Source organism: Anabrus simplex, chromosome 10, assembly GCF_040414725.1.
Source record: "Anabrus simplex isolate iqAnaSimp1 chromosome 10, ASM4041472v1, whole genome shotgun sequence".
Taxonomy (NCBI): Eukaryota; Metazoa; Arthropoda; class Insecta; order Orthoptera; family Tettigoniidae; genus Anabrus; species Anabrus simplex.
This window is the reverse complement of record NC_090274.1, coordinates 72,868,097-72,891,586: the sequence shown is the minus strand read 5'-3', so window position 1 is coordinate 72,891,586 and position 23,490 is coordinate 72,868,097. Positions and strand designations below refer to the sequence as shown.

General features: G+C 38.0%; 1 protein-coding gene across 1 annotated transcript in view; it reads right to left on the bottom strand.

Annotated features, from left to right (window-relative positions):
* Rpn13 (regulatory particle non-ATPase 13) overlaps positions 1-23,490 on the bottom strand; it is a 65,700-nt gene that overhangs the window by 24,700 nt on the left and 17,510 nt on the right. The window contains exons 5-6 of the mRNA XM_067154978.2: positions 15,369-15,580; positions 4,670-4,759 (exon numbers count right to left, since the gene is read on the bottom strand). Of these exons, the coding sequence (XP_067011079.2) occupies positions 4,670-4,759; positions 15,369-15,580 (302 nt within the window). The remainder of the gene's footprint in view (positions 1-4,669; positions 4,760-15,368; positions 15,581-23,490) is intronic.

Here is a 23,490-nt window from a genome sequence, read left to right as displayed (position 1 = left end):
TTTCCATATCCCTGTTGGATAGTTTTTATTCGTGTATTCGGTAGTACGTTTTCTCGCTTAACACGTTCCGAGCCACACAGCCTGGCAGTTGATTTTAGTACAAGGTAATGTAAATAAAAATGTGATACATCTCAAGATACGACAGTATGCATCACTGATTTCAGAGGTTAGTTTATTACCACATCTGGTTAAATTCCAGAAAGGCTGTTCCCTCGTAAATTTACAGCGAAAATATTATTTTGCCAGGACGTACAAAATGTTTCTGTGATACATGCATGGTGAACTATTTGGTTTTTTGTGTATCTTTTCTGAAATTTAAGGAAAATCGGGTATGTAACAAAGGCTTTTCAGTCTGTCAAACACACAGCAAATACAATGTAAATTAAAACACTATAAACATATCTGTAAAACACACACTAACATACAAAGAATGACATGATTCGTTCTACAAGAACATCCTCAGATTCTATCAAATCACTTAAAAATAAGCTTATATATGTACAGTATTGTTTACGTAGCGTAAACTTGTCAATGATAGAGAGATTAGTGATAATATGAAACAGTGATGACAAAAAATAAAATATATACAATTATTAATATAATGAAAAACTTACGTACTCGTCTAGACTGCCGATGTTAAGTCTGTTGTCACCAAACACTATTTCAGGACTGTGGTCATGGAAAGTTTGTGGTGAGCCACGCTGCGCGTGGAGAGGGGAGGGCAAGACAGGGAGGGCCCTTGTAGATCGATGTGGATCTCTCATATTGGATGATTAAATCGAGTAGACTATAGAGTGGAGAGGGGAGGAAGATGTAGGGCGGAGCGGCTGGAGCGCTGTGGAACTTTCCATCAACATTGGAGGGGGGAAAGATGTTATTGACCTACTTCATGTTAATTGTACCTGTATGTAATATGGATGAATGCAAATTAAATTTTTTTTTAATAGGTGAATAAAGTAAGGAACGGTATTATTATTATTATTATTATTATTATGAAAAAAGCAATTTACCTTCCGTCAACACTGGAGAGGGGAAAGATGTTATTGATCTTTTTCCATGTGTATGTACCTTTATGTAATATGGACGAATGCAATTTAATAATTTTTTAGGTGAATAAAGTAAGGGAGGGTGGTGAATCAGTAACTTCACTCCCAACCACCACAACACAGTGTGACGATACCAGAGTTTAGTTATTGAGGGGTCATGGATAATACGGTCATGACTTCACACGTTCTTTCAAGAATTTCTATGATCACTGTCAGAAGCAGATCTTCACATGCCCTGATGAAGGCCAATGTAATTTGGCAGAAAGCTCGGCTTTGTTATAATAATAAATAGATGCTACGAAATGAGAATGGAGAGTGTTGCTGGAATGAAAGTTGACAGGGAAAACCGGAGTACCCGGAGAAAAACCTGTCCCTCCTCCGCTTTGACCAGCACAAATCTCACATGGAATGACCGGGATCTGAACCACGGTATCCAGCGGTGAGAGGCCGACGCGCTGCCGTCTGAGCCACGGAGGCTCTACACGTTGCCAGTACAGTAGCTAAAAAAATAATTGGTTTGTATCAGAAAGCATCCATCCCGACGGTTACAGATAAGAGAATTGCGCAACTTATAAAAGCGTTACATGATAAATATTACAGCATTCAAAAATCATTTACTCGGGATAAGAATAAAGATTCAAAGAAAATTAATGAGTTTAAGCAAAAATGCTCATTGCTTTTTGACATAGCAGCTTGCAAATACCCCATTGTTGTTAACTGCATTTGTAACAGAACCCCAGATTTATGTAAATGCGATATAACTGTCAACTGTGTGCAAAATCAAACAAAATACCTACTATTGAGCTAAGATTTGTTTACTTATTACGAGCACACGGAATAGGAAAAATTGGAGGGTTGAATGTGTCTGAAGCAAAGAAACACATTAAATCATTGGAAAGGAGATCGCGTGACAGCCATTTAACTCTGGGTGATGAATCTGAATCTCATCTGAAACCCTCGTGCTCGTATTCAAATGTAAATATTGTTGAAACATAGGGCAGTCAAATATCTGTCTTGTGATGAGTTTCTGAGGTACAGCCATAGTATGCCTCCGTTAAGTCACAAAGTTATATAAAAATGTCACAACACAAAACAAACATCGAAATACAGTAGATGCAAATGCCACAATAGTAACTGGAAGAGCGAATGAAACACCCATCAAATACGAGGGACAAGTGCAGACTGACACAACAATGGCACGGCGTGGTGGCGAGAGTGGTAGGTGGGCTGAGCGTCAGAGTCTTTGACCCAACCGAGTTACGAGCGCGAGAATTTGTTAGATCTTTGACGGCTGTTGCGCGAGCGGAAGACCTTAACCGATTTGAACCAATCTTTTTTCTAAATCATTATGGGTTCGAGTAAAAGTCGACTAGAGCTATTTCATTTAAATATTGACAAGTTAAGCAAGGTAGAAAATTATCATAAAAATATAAATTTTTCTGAATTTCGCCAAACTTTAGAGCACGAGCGCGACCGTTTTTTACCCTGTTTTATTCTCCCCAATTCGCAACTTTTCTGCAGTATTACAACTTGGAGAAAAGAATTCAAGTTTCTTCGGCCCACCCTATTATATATGTCAATAGAATGATCCACGAAAACCTGCATTCGTCATTTTCCGACGTTTGACATCCGTACACTGCTACACCTATGGGATTACTGTCAGCTGATTACCTGCCTGAAACCTGGATGACGTCATCGAGCCATCGACTCTACACTCCTCACAGATGTTCTCGGCATTTCTAGTGCCGTGTGTCACGACTTCCCCTGCTCCAACTGGCCCTATACAAGCTGCACTCTTTCCCTGCTACCTCGAGGCATCCTTTGGCTTTTGGAAAGAGGGCAACATTTTTGTGTTACGTCGATGTAAATTTTCACACCTGCATGGGACTTATTCTTTGACCATGAGGTGTTCTGAACTTTGCATCACTAAGCTCTCGAGTGGTTGTACTCTATTATGTATCCATAACACAGGAGCTAGATGTCTAATTCATTTGTTTGGAACGCTGTTTTAAGTTATGTGACTGAACTTTCCGTGTGTCAATACTCTCAAAAATTTCTGGTACTTAAAATTAGTTTTCATTCTTCTACTGTGTAATAGTCAAGCTTTGAACTTGTTTACATTTATCCCGTTGGGCTAAATGCATCGGTGTTACACACAGTATTTTCTGGAACTATATATTGAAATAGCAAACTACTTTCTTATCAGGACTATTCTTATCGTATGCCCGAATATTGTAGTTTAAAATGCTTATCTTTAATTCATTTTCCTATTTATGGTCTTTCCTATCTTCCCTAATCTCTTTTATATTTTATCTTTTATCTCTTTTATTTGTCTTTGTACACTTGGTTTGGACACATCTCTTCTGTTTAAAGTATGTAATTGTAAATGTTATTCAATGAAATCTAAATTGTCCCTATCGCCGAGCTTTGCAATATTTCCTTTCTGCTTTGTTGTGAACAGTGTTCTAATCTTTTGATATTTTGGTGCTGTACCATTCATAATTTGTTGTGTCTTGTGCTTCAATACATCTATTTTGTTCATCTGAAGTTGGCAATTCTTCTTCATCCCCTACCGTTCTTCTATTTTTACTGACTGCTTATGCATTGCTATCTTCCCCCTTTGTACGATCCACGGTTTACCTCTCGTTTACCCAGCACTTGTAAATGTCGCTTGATCCCTTTTCATCTTTTGTTATTATTATTATTATTATTATTATTATTATTATTATTATTATTATTATTATTTATTATTATTATTTATTTATATATTTATATATTTATTTATATTATTATATTAATAATAATAAAAATAATAAATAACAACAACAACAACAACAACAACAACAATCGCTTCCCATAACAACCCCCTGCCACATCACCTATTCATTTACTGTAGTTTATGCAACAATAATAATTATTAAACTAATGTTTATGCAACATAAAAAATACTGTACACACATGCGCATGACAGTGATTTGATAGAACTGAGGATGTTCTTTTAGAACAAAACATATCATTCTGACAATACCGTACACCGAGAAATAGGCAACAGGATACAAGCTGTATCAAAATTCTACCACTCTGTTCGTCAAGTACTTTGGGATGACAGGTTTAATAGAGTGCTTTTTTTTTTTTTTACAGTTATGTTATAGTGTTATATATTATGTTTTGAACTAGTGTGTTTGATGAACTGAAAAGCTTTTAAGTTACATCATATATAGTAGTAATAGTAACAATGATTACAGGCCACTGAAATGATGTCTCCAAATGACAAGAATGAGGATACCTGGCAACAACCTGGATTGGATGGGGCTATGCTAGAAACTTTAGAATTAAGCAGATTATGACGGTACGGACATGAGAAAGATGGCTCCAAATAGGACCCCAAGAGCATAACTATGAAAGGATTGTTGTTGGTGAGAAGGCCTCGTCATTGTTGGGGAAAAACAAATTTCCAAAGACTTTGCAAAACAAGATGTAAAATGGCAGCAAAACAGTGGAACATCAGCTGTGGATGGACAGGACGAGCTGGAGGAGGTTCGCTGGAGCGGAGAACTGACTGTGATCATGACATTTGAAATTAGCCTATGCCACTACTAAAGTGAACTTCCGTAGTCAATTACCTGCTCTGTTGGAAGCTCCTCCTGGCTGGGCCACGTTCATCCCCGACAGGAAATTTTGCAGGTCACTTAATTGGATCGGAGCTGCTGAAGCTAGAAGAGTAAAGCTAAGCATTACATGACAGCCAGATAAATAACACATGCTGAAAAACCTGTTCTACAACGCTTATAAAATAAACATACCCAACTTTATAAGAGAAGAAAGAATAAGCTTACGACTAAAGGCTGCCACCCACTCCTAGTTAACCCAGAAACAGCAACTGTTGAATATTCAACATGTTTGTATTTCATTACATAATTTCCTCAGTTGTTCAACAGTCTACTTTTTGTCGTTCTCAATGTCCACGGCAGCTGTGAGTTCAGTTTCATTCATAGTTACAATCTCTTTGGGTGCAATTAAATAAATGAGTACACCACCCTCTCTCTATGTCCCACAGTTCATATATAATCTTTAAGCTTTCTGGTATGCCAAAATTAACGTAAGATTAATAAACACTGTAAAAGAAAATACCTGGGGGGAAAAAAATCATTTAATTAAGCACTTCAGTGCCAAGTGCTGATCAGAAACACTGTAAAAGAAAATACCTGGGGGGGAAAAAATTAACCACTTTAGTGCCATGTGCCCATTAGATCAGCTTTCCCTCCTCACACAATGGTGCCAGAGCCAACTGAATTGGTGTGATGATTTTTGCAGTGTTTAAAGGCTTGTAGTAATAGATGTCTCTAGGTGTTCCATTTTGTTAGAAAGCTGAGGTTGTGTAAGATGGGTATGGTTTCCTCCTTGGAGATCTCTGACATGAAGGGAAAGAGCTAATAATCTGTGATGTCAACAAGCTCTGAGTTGTGGTAAGCGTATGATAAATTGATGGCCTACAGTATTTAGAGGAAAATGATTCAACAAGAGGATGAACTAGATTCTGAAAGCAATTGTGATAGTGATGTGATGCCAGAAACTACACCATTATCACCAGTATCGTACCAAATTGGATATTCACTTCAAAATATTACTTCTACCTAAAACGTTTACATAGTCATTGTAGAAAACCTCATTTCCATTCACTTACAGTGGAACTTCGATTATCCATTCTCGGAAACTAAGTTTTCCCGAATTATTCATTCAAATTACGTGGTCCCATGAGCATCTTCATTAAATCAAGTTTGAAAAATCCTGCATTAACCGTTCCTCAAAGAAACAATTTCCTGCATGAACTGTCCAGAAATGTCAGTCCCATACACGCTACATCCTCGAACAAGCGTTCTTCAAGAATCAGTATTTCATGAAAGGAAGGCTACGACATATCTTGGTGATTACATCCCGCCATTGCTGTCATTAGAACAAGTACTGAACTGGGAAAGCGACTGGCAATAAGCTTGCATAAGGGACCATCTTCGCATCGCATTTAGCTGGTATTATTTAGGGAAACATACAAAACCATAAAGCAGAGTGACCACAACAATGGAAAGGGAAACAGAGTGCATTCCAATAGCTGAACCTGAAGACAGAACAGGTTTCATCGAGTGTTCCTACTTGTAAAAAATCTACATGATGTCCAGAGTTAGATGTTTATTTTTGAATTTTTACAATTTCATCACCGAGCAGGTTTTCAGCATTTCTCTCCGGGCACTATATAGCTACTGACTGGGCTTTTAGAAAGGAATCAAACGTCCCACTAACTACTTTTACGGCTTTCGGAGACACCGAGGTGCCAGAATTTTGTCCAGCAGTTCTTTTACATGACAGTAAATCTACTGACACAAGGCTGACGTATTCAAGCCCCTTCAAACACAACTGGACTGAGCCAGGATCGAACCTGCCAAACTGGGCACAGAAGGCCAGCGCTCTACTGTCTGAGCTACTCAGCCTGGCAGAATAAAACATGTAATCTGTCTTCTTTTTCAGCTATTTTCTAGTGTTTATTAATCTCGCATTAGTTTTGACAGACTGGAAAACTTAAAGGTTATATATTGACTCTCAAGACTGAGAAGAAAACTGCTTCCATTTGTAGAAATTAAAACTCCCACAGTTAAAAAAATTAAGCCTTAATAAAGTTAAGGGTCACATTTCATTTCATAGACTGGAATTTTGCCATCTAGGTATCACAAGACCAACTGAGGAAACTGTGAACAAAACAGAGTGAACTGGACAGTTAACAATGCATAATTAACTGTGATAACTGCACAGTTCCAACATGTCACCCAATAAAACTACTCAGCTGTACAAAGTGAAGGGGGTCCTTAACCCATTTAAATCTCCTGCTGGCACTAGCACGTTGCCCAATAGGCATTGTGGTTTCACTCTGCACATTTAATTGGAAAACAATTCATATCTTCCGTCAACTTTATAATATTTTTATGAAACTAAAACCTTTCCTCTAAACATTTAGGGCCGGTACTACAACAAAGAAAAAGACAAAGAAGGATTTTCATTATGAGACAACTAATGGAAAAGCATCGGGAGTACGGGAATGATATGGTGATGACATTCATTGATATTGCGAAGGCATATGACAGTGTCCCCAGGACGAAAGTTTGGGACAGTCTAATGCAAAAAGGAACTGGACAGGGATTAATAAAAATGATCATGGCATTGTATACGGAATGTTGTAGTTGCGTGCAAACACAAGCTGGCAGGACAAGTTGGTTCAAAACAACTAGTGGGCTGAGACAGGGAGGTGTTCTATCACCAGTCCTGTTTACAATAGTAATGGATGATATCATGAGAACAGCAAAAGCAGCATATGGAGGAAAAGAAATGAACATGATGTTATTTGCAGATGATATTGTGATTTGGGGAGAAGACGACAGGAAGGTTCAAGAACAGTTGAATGTGGTGAATGGGAAGATTGAAGAATGTGGATTGAAAATAAGTGTAGAAAAGAGTAAAACTCTTGTTATGACTAGAGGGGAGAAAGAAGGGAAAGGTCAGATTAGACTTGCAGACAAGCCCCTGGAAGTAGTGGAAACGTTTAAATACCTGGGGAGTGAATTAATGGAGAATGCTCGACTCGATGCTGAGATTAGTAAAAGGATTCAAGCTGGAAGTTGTTTCTATCATAGTGTAAGAAACATGTTATGGGACAAAGATGTGCCAACGGAAGCAAAGGATACTATGTACAAGATGTATTACATACCCATAACACCTTACGGAGCAGAAACTTGGACAATGACAAAGAAGGATGAGAGTCTAATACAGGCAGCCGAAATGAGGTTCTTGAGGAGTATGATACAGAAGAGTAGAAGAGACAAAATAAGGAATGAGAAAATCCGGGAAGAAATAGGAGTGGAAAAATTGAATGATAGAATAGAGAAGAGCCGACTAAGATGGTTTGGGCACATAAAGCGAATGAGCGACGAAAGAATGCCAAAAAAGGTGATGGAAATGCAAATCCAAGGAAGGAGAAGCCGTGGACGACCACGATTGAGATGGAAGGATACCATCCAACGCAGCATTATAGAAAGAAACCTGGACTGGGACACAGTGTTGGAGGAGGAGTGGTGGAAAGACCGAAGAAAGTGGAGAGGAACCATATTTGCCCCTACCCGGCTACAACTGGATAAAGGGAAATGATGATGATGACTACAACAACCAGATAAAAGTGGGGTTTAAATGTATCCGGCAGTTTGCACATTTATATGGAAGTTTGGTTGAAAACGCATACTACGACTTATGTGCAATCTGGGAGAATATTGTCTAGTTTAGCTATGCCGAAGTTGGAGAGGCAATTTACACTCTTATCTGGGACTTTGCTCCTATCTAGGACACTGCTGTGAGAATCAAGATGGCAGCACATCGTGATGAATCTACATCTGCAAGATGCTATACGAAAAATAAGTTGTTATAATGTAATCTGTGTATATATATAACATAAACCACACTTTATGTCCAGCTATCACAGAAATTTTAAAGACTTCCCAAGCTAACAAGTTGTTGCCACTAACTATACGAGTTGCCCGCAAGCTTTGCTACAACAAGCTTATAACCCTACAAGTGCCAATACTATATTCTGTAGTGTCATGTGTTAATGCTGAAACTGTAGTGGTTTAGAAAATATTTTATAAGGGTAAGGGTGTATTCTGCCCAAAGGCAGGTCCGAACCTCCGCAAAGGTGTGCCTGAGCCGGAGTTTATGTGCGGTAGGGTGGCCAGTTCCTTTCCGCTCCTCCATTCCCTTACCCCCCACCAACAGCGCGTGGCAACCCATCCAAATCTTGACCACGCCCAGTGTTGCTTAACTTCGGAGAACTCACGGGTTCCGGTGTTTCAACACAGCTACGGCCGTTGGCATAATTTATACAATTGGTAAATATTATCAGGGACTAACAATATATGTACCATTTTGATCAGAAATAGTTATTTTGCAATAAAAAGACATATAAAAACTGAAAATATTGGAACTACAAACTTTTTGTTGGTTAGAATTTGTTTTCTTAAAAACACAAAGTGAAATTGCACAAATAAATGTCATCATAACAAAAAAATAATCAGAAATACACGACATTTTCCCCATACAATGCTGAAATAACGCTGAAAGTTTCAAGAAAATCGGTATGTAATTAGCACTTCTAGAACACTTTATGTCACAATAGGGGAAAAGGAAAACTTTCACCTTTTCCTTGCAGCTTATTCCAATTCTATTTCCTCTTCCTGGGCTTTCTTCCTTGCTTTGAAGAAGTTCATGGATTCCCACATTAGATCCTGGATACCAATGTCTGGACTGTTGTCACACATACAGCACACTTCCTCAGTTGTCTGTATCATCATCTGACAAATTACCCTAGTTCCTCTAGCCTCGCCTAGATTTTTACTGGCCTCAGAATCATTTTCACTATTAATTTCACTAAAGTCACTACAGTAATCAAAATCTTGTAAAATATCCAATTCAGTCAGCAATGTTTTTTATTTTATTATTATTATTATTATTTATTAAATTAATGTCATAATGGTCCACCTTTTTCAATACTATAATATGCAATATTATTGAATTACATTACTAAACTAGGAACTAGTTTCGGCCTTGGCCGGCCATCTTCAGCCTTAATGTAATACATCTACCGTATTTCCCGGCATAATCGTTGCCACCTTTATTTTCAGTACAAAAATTGGACTAAACATTTAATCGCATAATCGTTGCAGTCCAAATTTTGTTCACCAATCTGGTTAAAAGGTAAATGGAACTGCAATGTAAGTTGCACATGAATGCGCAATTTGGCAACACAGTCACATTTGCGAGATGTTGCACAATGTATAAATAAATAATACTGGTACAACGCATGGCTTACAGGTAGGCTATCAGCAGTTTGACAACGTGGTCGCGAGACAGTGTACAATTTATTCACCACCTACATTTTATGAGTTCTCATTTGAAATACGTAAGCCCGGTTTCATCAACACATGTTAAATATATAATAACAAGTAGTTAGTTAATACGGAGTTAAAAATTTAACATCTTGTTAGGTTTCTTGTGTTTCATCAAACTTTTCTTGTGAAATGTTAACTAATTGACTGTTAACTCTCCCAGTATTGCGAACTGGTGCGAATCAAGGAGGCAGTGGTACGAACATGCTGTTTTACAGCGCGCTTTGATGTGCTTTTGTTTGAGCACAGCTGTAAAATATGGCGCGTGAAGTGAAACGGAATCGTAGTTCTAATTTTTCCTTCTTCGAAAAAGAGTTGTTAATTGAATTAGTAAATATATAGAAATTGAGTGCAAGCGCACAGATGGCTTGACGATAAAAGAAAAGGACAAGGTGTGGGAGAAAGTCCGCGAGGGTTTCAATGGTGTTAACAGATACTTTTTTAGCGGGTATCCACTGTCACCTAACAAAATCACTTCGTTAATATTATTGTCCCACCTCAAACTGTGCTCCGATATGGGGGTTATTAAATATCATACTGTCGTGTGCAGAAACAGACCACCCAGCAAGTATATCCCTGATTTGGAGATTAGGCTCACTAATCACTTGAACATTAACCGATAAATATCCCTTCCAATTACGATATATTTTGGCCCAACTGCCTCCCGGTGATTGGATTCTTACATGCGTGCAATCTATTGCACCTAGAACAAACACCAGGAAAACAGCTTATTTCAAAGAAGTCACGGATAATTTGCTGACGCTCTTCTACTGAAGGGAAGGTTATATACCTCCTCATGGTGCTATTGCTGCACACACTTGACAAACAACTCTACTAACAGTGGCTTTAGAAATCCCAGCATTGTCTCCGACCATTATGTGAGCATAAAATAGTAATATTATCAGTACTTGCAACATTGGAGAGAGAGGTTTCTCTTCGTAGGATATTCCAACATCACTCGAATTTCGTCAACAGCCTTAGCAATGACTATTTTCGATAACCTATATCTACGCAAGTATGAAGAATGAGATTTCCACCTAATCAATACTTTATTACAAACTGTTTAATGTTATCTACATTAAAACAGTACCGGTTTCGACCTGTAAAAAGGTCATCATCAGCTGTTGGTGAACCTGCTTAATAAAAAGTAATGTTTTATGTACAATCGCTATTAAGCAGGTTCACCAACAGCTGATGATGACCTTTTTACAGGTCGAAACCGGTACTGTTTTAATGTAGATAACCTTAAACAGTTTGTAATAAAGTATTGATTAGGTGGAAATCTCATTCTTCATACTTGCATTCTTAATTTATCAATACGGACAATGAAGCTGATAGATTATAGTAACCTATATCTATGAAGAAATTTTGCATCCGCCAAATTTTCATAGTCATTACGTCGCTGAACGCTTCTTCGATCAGGATTATTGTGTAAAAGATCTAAATAGAGCAATTCCGCATCTAAAGGGAGATTCACAGCAGTCATTTTGGAATAGGTTGCTAAATGCTAATGTTAGCCATTTAACATGGGAAATGGGTGATGTTAACTTTAATACACAGTTTAACATATGTTAACGTTAACAGTTGTTGATGAAACACAAATTTTCTTAAATCGTATCTTAAAATGATTTAACACCTTGTTAAGTACTAACATGTGTTGATAAAACCGGGCCATAAGGCTGTAAGTTATCGCTTATCGGCAATGTCACCAGGAAATTCCGGTGAGGACGGCGCATCAGATATCAAAACCTGCAATAGCGACACACAAGATTTGGAATAAATCGTGTACCGATAAGTCCGTATTTCACAACAAAGCAATAATTTTTTGCAAGTGTAATATTTTAACTTTTATATTCAAATTAATGACAATTAACTTAATATGTTCATTTTTATTTTCAGGTTGGAAAAACGCTCGCCGAATTGTTGCGAATAATTATGAATTTTGTTTTAGACTATTTTAATTATTTTGATGTATAAACACGAGTATTACGCGCATCTTAAATTTGTATCAAATACAATTTAGTTATAAATAAATTTTTTGAGTAATACAAATAGTGGTATTAAAAAATTTTCGTATAATGGTCGCACCCTATTATTTTTTTGAAAATGTTGGTATAGAAAGTGCAACGATTATGCCAGGAAATATAGTAATAACTAAACAAATATACAAACACACAATTGACATAAAAACTAATGTACAAACACATAATTAACATTAAAATCTGGGATGAACTATGTGTAAAATCTGAAAAATAAATTAGGCTCTAAATTCTTAGCATCTGGAGTATGTTCATCATCCAGACTCTTTCTTGTATTAATATTCATAGAATTGTTAGTTCCATCACTACCAATCATTACAATTTCAATTGCAAAACGGGAACTGGTAAAGTTGATTCTGTAGCGAGATCATCAATCGCCAAATCTACTTGAGGGGTGTTAGCAATATGCAAGCCACTGGACGCCATTGTAAATAACCACCAGCTGACGCAGAACTGCTAGATGGTGTTTCACATCAACCAATGTAAATAAAATGAAATGTTCCTGTAGTGCTTGTTAAAATCGTGCTGAAATGCTGTTGGACATTATCAGGACGGCACATGAAGATGTGGTTAAAACTGACACATTCTTAATTTGTGGCAGGTATAAATTCGCAATTCATTGCGGTGTCCATGAAGTTAACCTGAATAAATTATAGATAAAATTGGATAAAAGTAATGAATTGGAGGAGAGAGGGAGAGCGTGTTAAGTCTGCAATCGCCAGTGGAAAACAGGAGAGAGTACCTAGACGATGTCACAGAAGATGACCACCGCAACAGTAGTCGAAACGTCTGGAAGGAATGAGGAGTGGACCACGGCATAATACCCCGGAAGATTTTTATTATACCTACCATCATTACTTCAAAATTTAAGGCTTCCTATGACATTTAACAATAAAAATGAGTAATGATTTACTAAATGAAAGGAATACTACTAAAAAATGGATTATAAAATAAAACAATGAAACAAATTAAACATGGCTGTTTGACAGGTAATGCAAGAAAACCTGGCCCTTTTTAAATGTCTTGATTTTCAGCACACACTGGGTAGTTGGCTATTTTAAAAATTCGTCATAAAAACTCAATGCCAGGGGTTCCACGTATTTAACTAGTTCCTTAATATCCTGTATTTTGTTAGTCTGTATTGGCACTTTTCCACTAAGGCTTTGTCTAGCAGCATTGCAGGAAAGGCTGTTAATGAGGTTTCCCTAGAAGGAATGTATGTTTCACAGGAAAATCTATGAAAACTGAAGCTTCTACTACTCTTGTCTTGTCACTGAAATATCTGAACTGTTTGAAAGATGCAGCAGAGATCCAGAAAGTCCTCAGAAGAACAAAGGAAGCATAGTTGTTTTCGTTAGTGTAATGTCCGGGTCTCAGAGAAGAAAGTCGTTTGGAGTACAGGAAACACTAGCGCTGCCACACTAAAAGAAAAATGAAAGGTAAGTTGTCAATGACATAATGCTTTTCTCCACCGCATGCAAAGTTGCAAACAACGCTTTCTACTTTAAGGAGAGGCCTGACATAATTCTTTTCTCCACCATTCAATGCTTCTGAGTCTTAAATCTCAAATTAGGGAGAAAAAAAATAAAAATGGCATATTTTAACCCATTGCCATACTTTGACGGAACTTTCCGTCCTGCAATCGTAAGGTGGTAACATCTTTGACGGTCACTTCCGTCCTGGTGCACGGATCATTTACAAGTTCATTATTGTGGTTAGCTGGTCAGAGAGATTTATTCTGTTTGTTTTGCAGCCTACCCGATAGATGTCGGATGATACCTGAAGCTATTTTCTCTGTGTAAATAGTAACTCCGAGCTGAAATACGGAAAATAAAAAGCACCTCAGTTTGCCGCTAGTTGTACACAATCATGGTGGCATCCAAGCGCGGCATGGATGAGGCTATTCGTAACTGGCTCGAAAATAGTGATGTTGAAAGTGGAAATGATTCTCTGGAGAGTGAAAATACTTCTTCTTCAACTGACAGTGATAAAAGTGATTCCAATTTCAGTTCCGAGGTGATAGGGCCAATCACAAACCAGAATGCAACAAGAGCGGGTGAGAACTCTAGTAATGATACTTGGAATTGGGATCTTGTTGACAATAAGCCTGTTTCTGTAACATGCAAACCAGTTTCTGAAATTCACTCTGTAGTGAGGAGGAGGTTTGGGAATAATCCAAAAGAAATGGACGCAGTGAATGAATTTCTAACCCCACAGTTCTGGGATCACGTTAGAAAGGAAACCGATGCCTATGCCTCTACATTTCTTGCTAATTTATCTGCTTCCCTTGAAACCAGTAAAACCTATGAATAAAAACATTGGTTTCCTGTTACTATTGACGAACTAAAAGCTCACTTTGCTCTGTGTATTATTATTCTTACGTTTGTGATTTGTCAAATTTATGTTTAAGTGACTGAAAAATAAATGGTATGTAAGGGAATATTTCCTTTCACTAGTAATTGTATGCCAAAGGGTTAATATAATGCCTTTTTGCTCCGACCGATTCAATTTCTAATATGTACATAATATTTTTAAATTGTTCATTTTACTGCATTTGCACTTATACCGTATTTACGCAAATAATCCCGAATAATCCCCGCACCCTAACTTTAGGAAGGCTCATTTTGAAAAAAAAAATGCCAACATTGACTCAAATAAAACACACACCCCAATTTCGAGCCTCAATTTTTTTTAAATATGCGGGAATTATTCGCGTAAATACGGTATCGTCAGTTTTTATCCATGGCTGAATATGACCCATAATGGGGTCAAAACCGGTCCCATTGTATAAGTAATTTGACATATTAAATGGTATTGAATACGTGGACCTTAATTTTAATTTCTTATTAATGTGATGTGTAGAATGACATATAGCCAACTGCTATCGAATAACATCAAAGGGTCTGCTCAAGGCCTGACGTCACCATCTGATGTACAAATCACCATCAACAGTGTCATATGCCCCCACTCCAAGTGAGCACTGTGGGAAGGTTTGGAACTGAACCCAGGCTTCCGACATACAATCTAGTGATTAGGAATTGTATACTACCACCTCTCCTACCCTCCCAGCCAACATGATGAGGGCATTTTTTCTACCAACGGGACTCGAATCGGCTAACAATACCAGCCAGGCCTTAAAGACTTTGATTGATGTTTTAACGATCACAGCCACCATAAAGACTTGAAAATCCTTTGCGTATATTTCTATCCTTTTTCATACTTCGTTCCCTTCCCAGTACATACTTAACAGAAACACCCATTTTATGAGGATCTATCGTCTAAATGTATTTTGTAAGTAGCTGCAATACCTGGAGTGGTTTTGGTTGTAGCCTTTGAACCTTCCACTGCTGGCGTGGTAGCAGTAGTTACGGTACTGGAAGCAACAGTGGTAGTTGTTGCTGCAGCAGAAGCAGCAGTGGTAACAACTGATGAGGCAGTAGTCGTCACGCTCCCAGTGGTAGTTGTGCTCGTAGAACCAAGAGTAGAGCCGGAACGGGCACTCTGACTGGTAGATGGCCGGCTCAACATACAGAAGAAAATTGGCTTCTCTTAAAATCACTACAGAATTTATTTCAGTCACAAAGAAAATTTTATACTCAAAGAAAATAATTTAAAGATAAATACTGAATGCAAGAATTTTCTTTTTCCACAAGATTACACAGGACAACAAGTCTTCATTCAGAATACAGTTGAAGATTACATCTGTTATCTTTCTTTCCCACCCCTCTCTCAATACTTGTTCAGTCATAGTGGCTATTATCATTACTTCCTCTTCATTTCCTTGTTTGTGAGCCTGAAGTGCGAGAACAGCTACTGTATTTTCTCGCATAATTAACCACAGAGTTAGTAAATAACACACTAGAGGTAGCACTGGCGCTGCAGCCGTGTGCGAAGTTGAGTGAGCGCGCTGTTTGGCAAAAGCTGGATTGTTTGGCACTGTCACTACTGGCGCTTCCCAATAAATTGAAGTATATACTTCTATGAAGGAAAATGCCAAACTCCTGTGCAGCTTATGGCTGAATAGAGGTTCATAAAGGGCAATGGCATATCATTTCACAGGTATGTTTCCTTGAAATTCATTTCCGTGCATATAAAATAATTCTTTGCGCGACATTTATTGTCATATGAATTGGTCTACTCGGGCTGACTCCGCGATTGATTCCCCTGTCAGCGTGAATGAGATTCTTTGGATCTTACCTTGAAGACTGAGATTGATGTTTTACGAAATATAAGGGATGACATTTTCTTTTCACTGAATGGCAATGTGCATGACACCAAACGAGTGGCTGCAGGCTTTTGGTCACGTAGCTGCCAGCTTGCATTCAGAACATAGTGGGTTGAACCCCACTGTCGGTAGCCCTGAAGATGGTTTCCAATTTTTACACTAGGCAAATGCTGGGGCTGTACCTTAACTAAGGCCACAGTTGTTTCCTTCCCACTCCTAATCCTTTCCTGTCCCATAGTCATCGTAAGACCTATGTGTATCGGTGTGACGTAAAGCGAATAGGTACAAAAATGAAAATAAGAAAAGATGTGCATGATAGCCTGGAACTGTAGTCAGTTTTTCACTTTTTGTGTGTATTTATAGTAGATCTATCAAAAGCTATTGAATATATTTTCTTTACATACAGTTTGTTGCTTTCCCTTCGTACCATACATGTAGCAGCCCCATTCATACCTTACCAGATTTTACAATTTAGAAACTATGGGCCGATTGCAGAAACAGTATTTAGACGATGTCTACGGTTAAACAATGCCTAAGCATGGCTGCCGCATTGCAGAGACGTAATTTATCACTTAGACACTGTCTAAAACCGATGTTCGACCAGTCATGTTTAACCCTTTGGCACTCAGCCTATATGCAGTTGTTTGCTCAAAGACACTCAGCTAAATTTTGGGATTTTCCAAAGCAAATTACAAAAATTCAACACGTAAAGAGTTTAACACACATTAAAATAAAATTAATCACACTAATACAGGAAACTATGAGCATTTCAGAAATGAATATACCTTGGACGTATTGTTATTGGTTAAGCCCAAAAAAAATTATTAAATTTCGAAAATAAATTTTTAAAAATAAATTATTGTTTTCAATGACAGAAAAATTAGACATTGTTGCGTCTTCCTTATTTACTCTTAGATGTGAATGAAAGAACATTTAATTCTGAATAATTTGATATCAATATGATGTGTGTGCTGCAATTCACTCATGAAGCATTGCACAAAAGTTATTCAGTGTACATGTAACGGTCATCGATGTCAGGGCCTCGCGGTCCGATGCACGGTGAGCAGTTACGACCGTGCCACTTCCCACATAACGGGAATCACTTTCGGCAAAAGAAGGTCATTATTATCGTCTAAATAATCTGAAAATTCAAGGATATCGGCCTCATTCGGCCTTGAATATGGCCTAGCCGTTACTATAAAAAGATGACGCAAGCACGTGCAACAATGAAGTTATGAAAAGGAGTAAAATTGTAGTTTACGAAGTACATCGAACACACGATATACCAAAGAAACGAAATAAACTATAAACAAAACTCACATCAAGATCAACTTCTTGTATTCATATGCCAATCAAAACAGATCCACGCAATAACAACTTCAAATAAATACAACATAAACATTCACGGTCAACAGATTTCATTTGTCGAAAATAAAAATATTTTGTAGGGCTGGTGGATATATCTGTTGAGTTAAACGCAAATTTGACGCTTTAATATACCATCACGATCAACTGTTACGATTTAACAGCTACGCAAATGACCAAAATCCGTAAATAAGACAGAGCCGATGTATCGGCGCCGTGAGCGTTTTGGCCATAGATCGGCGCGCTAAGTGCGAAAGGGTTAAACACTGCCGAGAGCACTGTTTAACCTCAAATGTGGCCTTTCTGTGGGTCGCCCACTGCTAGATCGCAGCAATTCGTTTTACATGCACGGGAGATAATCATAAAATAAGGTTTCGCTTTACGAGACACCTGTTTCTTGAGACTGACAAAGTGACAGTCCGGTAACTCAACTTGAATACAATTCTTGGCAAACGATATATTTTATTATTGTGTACATGGGGTAATTTCCATGGAATTATAGGTCACTTTGACTACATACACATCAGAATTACTACGTGTCCCGATCGTCTGAGGGTTGTCACATACATCAACCGGGAGGGATTCACTTATATTTACTGCCAAGTACACACACATAATAGTGAAAACTAAAAAGTAGGTTGTATGGGATTTTTATATATATAATCGTATAAGTTTTCAGCAACTATCAGATAGGAAAAGGCAAGTGGTGGTGATTATCGTTTAAAGAGGACTGGGGAAGAAGAGCAGTGGCCATAATAACAGCCCTAGTATTTGCCTGGTGTAAAAATAGGGAAACTACGGAAAACAATCTTCAGGACTTGCGATCTCCAGAATGCAAGCTACATCTACATGGCCCGTACAACATACTCGGTTACACATTACTATTGCTTCATCTTCCCTTCGTCGAAGCTACCGTATTTATGGTAAGATTACACTCACTGTAACAACGCTATAATGAAAGCTATACTTCCCCGTGCGGTGGCGTGTCGCTTTAGTGTCAATAATATGAAATTTAATTTCCACCGAAAGCGATACTCTTTATCTGTGGGCAAGTCATGCTCAGCCATATTTGAGTAATGTCAAATACAATAGAGTTAATACGCGACACTGAGCGAGATATCGAGGGACAGCTATTGGAGCTCACTCTAGCGGATAGACCTGAACAGTACTGATTCTCTCATAAGAGCACGTGTATTTTTGTGTGAAGTTTTTGGTGTTATTTATGTGTTTTCAGTGAGTTGACATAATTAAATAGTACCGTGTGTCATTCCTTGATATCTCCTCTCAACATGAAGGGAAAGGTATGTGCTGTGTTTGGCTGCAGTAATTACGAAGTAGAGAAAAATGCGCCGTCGTTCTTCAGGTTCCCTTGTGACAAGAACATGTAAGTAATATTGTGTTTGCATATATATTCTTCCAGTGACAGAGATTTTTATAGTACTTCATAATCTTCTGACCTGCTCGACCCATATTTTAACTGGCATAAAATGTAATACGCATATTTTATTCTATAGTGCAGCAGTTAACCTTCAATACCGATGTGTTGTTGTAGGTGTGATCTGTGGGTTTTGAAATGTCACAGAAGCGATTTGAATAAGATGTACAAGAAAGAAGGGACGTTATGCTTATATAAGAATTGGATAAGATGTACAAGAAAGAAGGGACGTTATGCTTATATAAGAATTATATGATCTGTTCAGATCATTTCCAGGCCAGCGACTTTAGAAATCCTCGACAATAGAGCCAAAGGTATGTTACATTTTTACTCTAATTGTACGTAAATATTCCTCAAAGCATCACTATCGACACCATTTTCATACTTTTCTTTCTTTTATCCTTCTCCTCAGATTAAAGCCGGGATTTTATAGATTTTCTTTCTGTTAGTAGGCTTCATGTTAAGAGGAAAACTGTCCAGATTTTAATTGTTAATTCATTGCATCATGTGTGTAAGGAATGTGCTGATATTTTTATTGACAAGTGTCTTAATGTGATGAAAAAATGTTTTTAAATGAGAAAAAAGACATATCCAACCGTAAAAGTTCAGGCAGGAATTCTAAAGCTAAAAACGTAATGCATAAATGAAAGATCAAGCCATTTCGCAGCAGCCCATTTCATATCTTGTTTTTGTGTCTAATTTCAGTCTTTGAATAATAACCTTTTAAATAATTCTTCATTCATTTATCCAGAATTGCTTTAGCAACTTCGAAGTTAATATCTCAATAACACTTTCTTTCTAGACGTAATTTATTTATCCATTTCCGTATATACATTTCCATTGATATTTGAATTTAGCGCGATTTGTTCAGGTCAAGTCACTAGCGCCACCGTCGAATTGTCTCCCATTTTAGCAAGGCGAAATCCGTAATTGTCATGTATTGTCTCTACTGTATTTGGTAATGTGTAGGCGAATAAACACCTGACTGGCGTTCGGCGCGCGCACCGACGAATTTCATTGGTTGCGACAAGCAAAGAGTCGCATGAAAGATACTTCTGTCTCCATTTTCACAGCAAAATTGAAACTTTAAGGGATGTCTAGTTAAACACCGACTGAACATTGTTTATGCAATGGAAGATCGTAAACGATTTAGACATTGTTTAGGTAGACTATGTCTACGGCTTAAAACTAATCATCGTTTCTGCAATCGGCCTTATATGTGCCACACCATGTGAACTGTTGAGTCCTTTACTTTCGTCATTATTATTATTCCTTTAAATGTCATGTAGGACTATATACAAGCATAATTAATTATTGACCAACAAGTTGGCCATGTGGTTAGGGCCACTCTGTTCTAAGCTTGCTTTCCGGAAATAGTGGGTTCAAATCCCATTGTCAGCAGCCCCGAAGATGGTTTCTGTGGTTTCCCATTTTCACACCGGGCACTTCCTTGCCACTCCTAGTCCTTTCCTATCCTATCATCGCCATAAGGTCTATATGTGTTGGTGCGATGTAAAGCAAATTGTAAAAAATATTGTTAAGTATTTTTTCAGTTCTCTTCAATCATATAATTTACCACTCTCCCTTTCCATAACGGAAATCATTTTACAAGTTAAAATCTTAAAGCAAATCATACGTTTCAGGAAAAGCTAAATAAAAACTCCACAATAGGCTCAAACCACAACCGAATGTCACATTTCCACTTGTGATCACATTTAGAAAACGTCTACAATAATAATAATAATAATAATAATAATAATAATAATAATAATAATAATAATATTGGCTTTACGTTCCACTAATTACTTACACGGTTTTCCGAGGCGCTGAGGTGTCTGGTTTATTTCCCAGGGAAGTTCTTTCATGTGCCGCTAAATTTATCTACAAGAGGCTGACATATTTGAGCACCTTCAAGTATCACCAGACTGAGCCAGGTTCAAACCTGCCAACTTGGGCTCAGAAATCTAGGGTCTAAACCAGCGATGATAACATTTTGTCTACTTTATCCCAAAATCTCGCCAACCATTTTTAGGCCTAAAAACTCGCTCATCCACTTCATACGAGACAGGACATTTTTGGTCACTGGGCAGAATTATACCAAATTCCTGGTCATTCACACAAAAAATAGCAAAATATACGAGCCCTCCTTCTAAACATATGTTGTTAGAAGACTTAATAAGAACAGTAAATTGATTTTATGTTACTTAACTGCACCTTAACACCGCCCTCTTTTATTACGCATTTAGTCCTGTATTCATGCTTTTTGGGCTTTCTTTTTTACTGGAGAGAAGCATCACAAGTATAATGTAGTATCTAAGAATATTTACGTGCAAGAATTTTAAACCTTACATATATCCACACAGTCTTAAAAGGCCCCTATTTACATTGACGAGTACAGTGGAGCGAGTTTTTGCCAAACAGCTGTGATTTCAACAGGCTCCGCTTGCTACAGTGATTCTCTCGTAGACGGTGGCACCAATGCTACCTCTAGTGTATCAATTACTAACTCTTATGTAAGTAATGCCCTTGCATAATTTACGCATCCCAATATTTTTGGGTCCAAAGTGGAGAAAAAGAAATGTTCAGGTATTTGATGCATCCACTTCTTCGAACATCTATCACTCAGCACCAATGCGTTTCGAAATAAAGATGTCAAGTACTCAAGTAGCAGCCTTCCTATTGCAAAAGCGGACATTCCAAATAAAGGGCAACGTGCTGTTATTATTACATGTAATATTACATGTAATAATTATCATTAGTCGGCAGAAAATCCCACTGCACAGTTCAGTGAGAGAAACAGCCCAGAAGTGACTAGTGACATATTTTATGAGTGTTTCGGGTACGGGATATTCTGTGATCTCAAAATTGTTTGTTAGTCCACAGTGAGCAAGTATTTGAGTAACACTGCATCATACAATCTCGCGGTGATCAGTTACGCCAAAACATACGGGAATAGGGCTGCGGGCCGCAAGTATTCAGTGTCTGAATGCAATGTGCGCTAACGCGGTAACAGAGAAATGCATTTCAAGTGACCGACAAATCTCACGAAGTATTTTGCCGCAGACCAAAAAGCAGCAAGTTTCCACAAGTAGAGGATATGCTTAAATATATGATTTTGTTACACAACGTTGGATACGCCGTTTCTCACGAAATGCTATATTTTAAAGAATGAGAACTAGCCGCTGCACATGGAATCAGTATCCAAGATTTGAAGGTTGGCCGAGGTTTGATTAATTTTATGAAGAGAAATGGACTTTCTCTTCGATGAAGAACAACATTATGCCAAAAAATGACTAATGGTTTCAACCATCTTCAACGCTTTGTGATTGAGAAGCGTAAAGTGAAGGAATATTTAATCCCCCAAATAGGAACCCCAGGTCAGATGCTAATCAGTTTCCATGATCTGTTTCTGTGATCTCAAAATTGTTTGTTAGTCCACAGTGAGCAAGTATTTGAGTAATACTGCATCACACAAACTCGCGGTGATCAGTTACGCCGAAAAATACAGGAATGGGGCTGCGGGCCGCAACTATTCAGTGTCCGAATGCAATGTGCGCTACCGCGGTAACAAAGAAGTGCATTTCAAGTGACCGACAAGTCTCACGATGATATAGATGTTGATTCCCATAGGAAACATGAAATATTTGTCCCGAATGTATTTTGCCGCAGACCAAAAACCAGCAAGTTTCCACAAGTTGCCACAAAGTCGAACAATCGATAAGAAAGGAACATCGAGTGTTATCGTACGCGCTACCAGGAGCGAAAAACAACTATGTACTGCAATGCTTGCTGTAACAGCTGTTGGCAGAAATAAAAAACAATGCCTAAAGCAAAAATTCCGCGAATGATCCACATTCGTATTCAAGAAAAAGGGCGGATGGACATGTCACTCATACAGGATTGGATATGAATGGTTTGGGGAAATCTAGCAGGGTCCCTCCTTCGATGCCTGGCCTTTCTCGTATTGGACAGTTTTCTTTCTTTGCCGGTATGTCATCGTTATGACATTACATGAATTGTACTTTTATTAGTTCATTTCATTTCAGGTCGTATTGTCAGCTCGTAACGAGAAGAATATTTTCCAATGTCTGTACTTCAAACCCATGTGTCTAACTTACGTGATGTATAGAGCCCTGCACGGATATACAAAACAATATCCGCATCAGCGAATGGTTATCTGCATCTGCACATATTGGAAATATTTAACTACAGTATATTACACCCAAGGTATTGAAACTGACAGATCTGTTAATATAATACAATAGGCCTGACATCTGGCACCAGAACCCCTACAGTCACAGGTTTATGAGAGATTTTCTCTTGCGACAACTACCAACGTATTGACCTTTGTTCCTTCCATTAATTGCGGGCAGGAATCAGGTAGGCTCCGGTCAGATTTATGGCT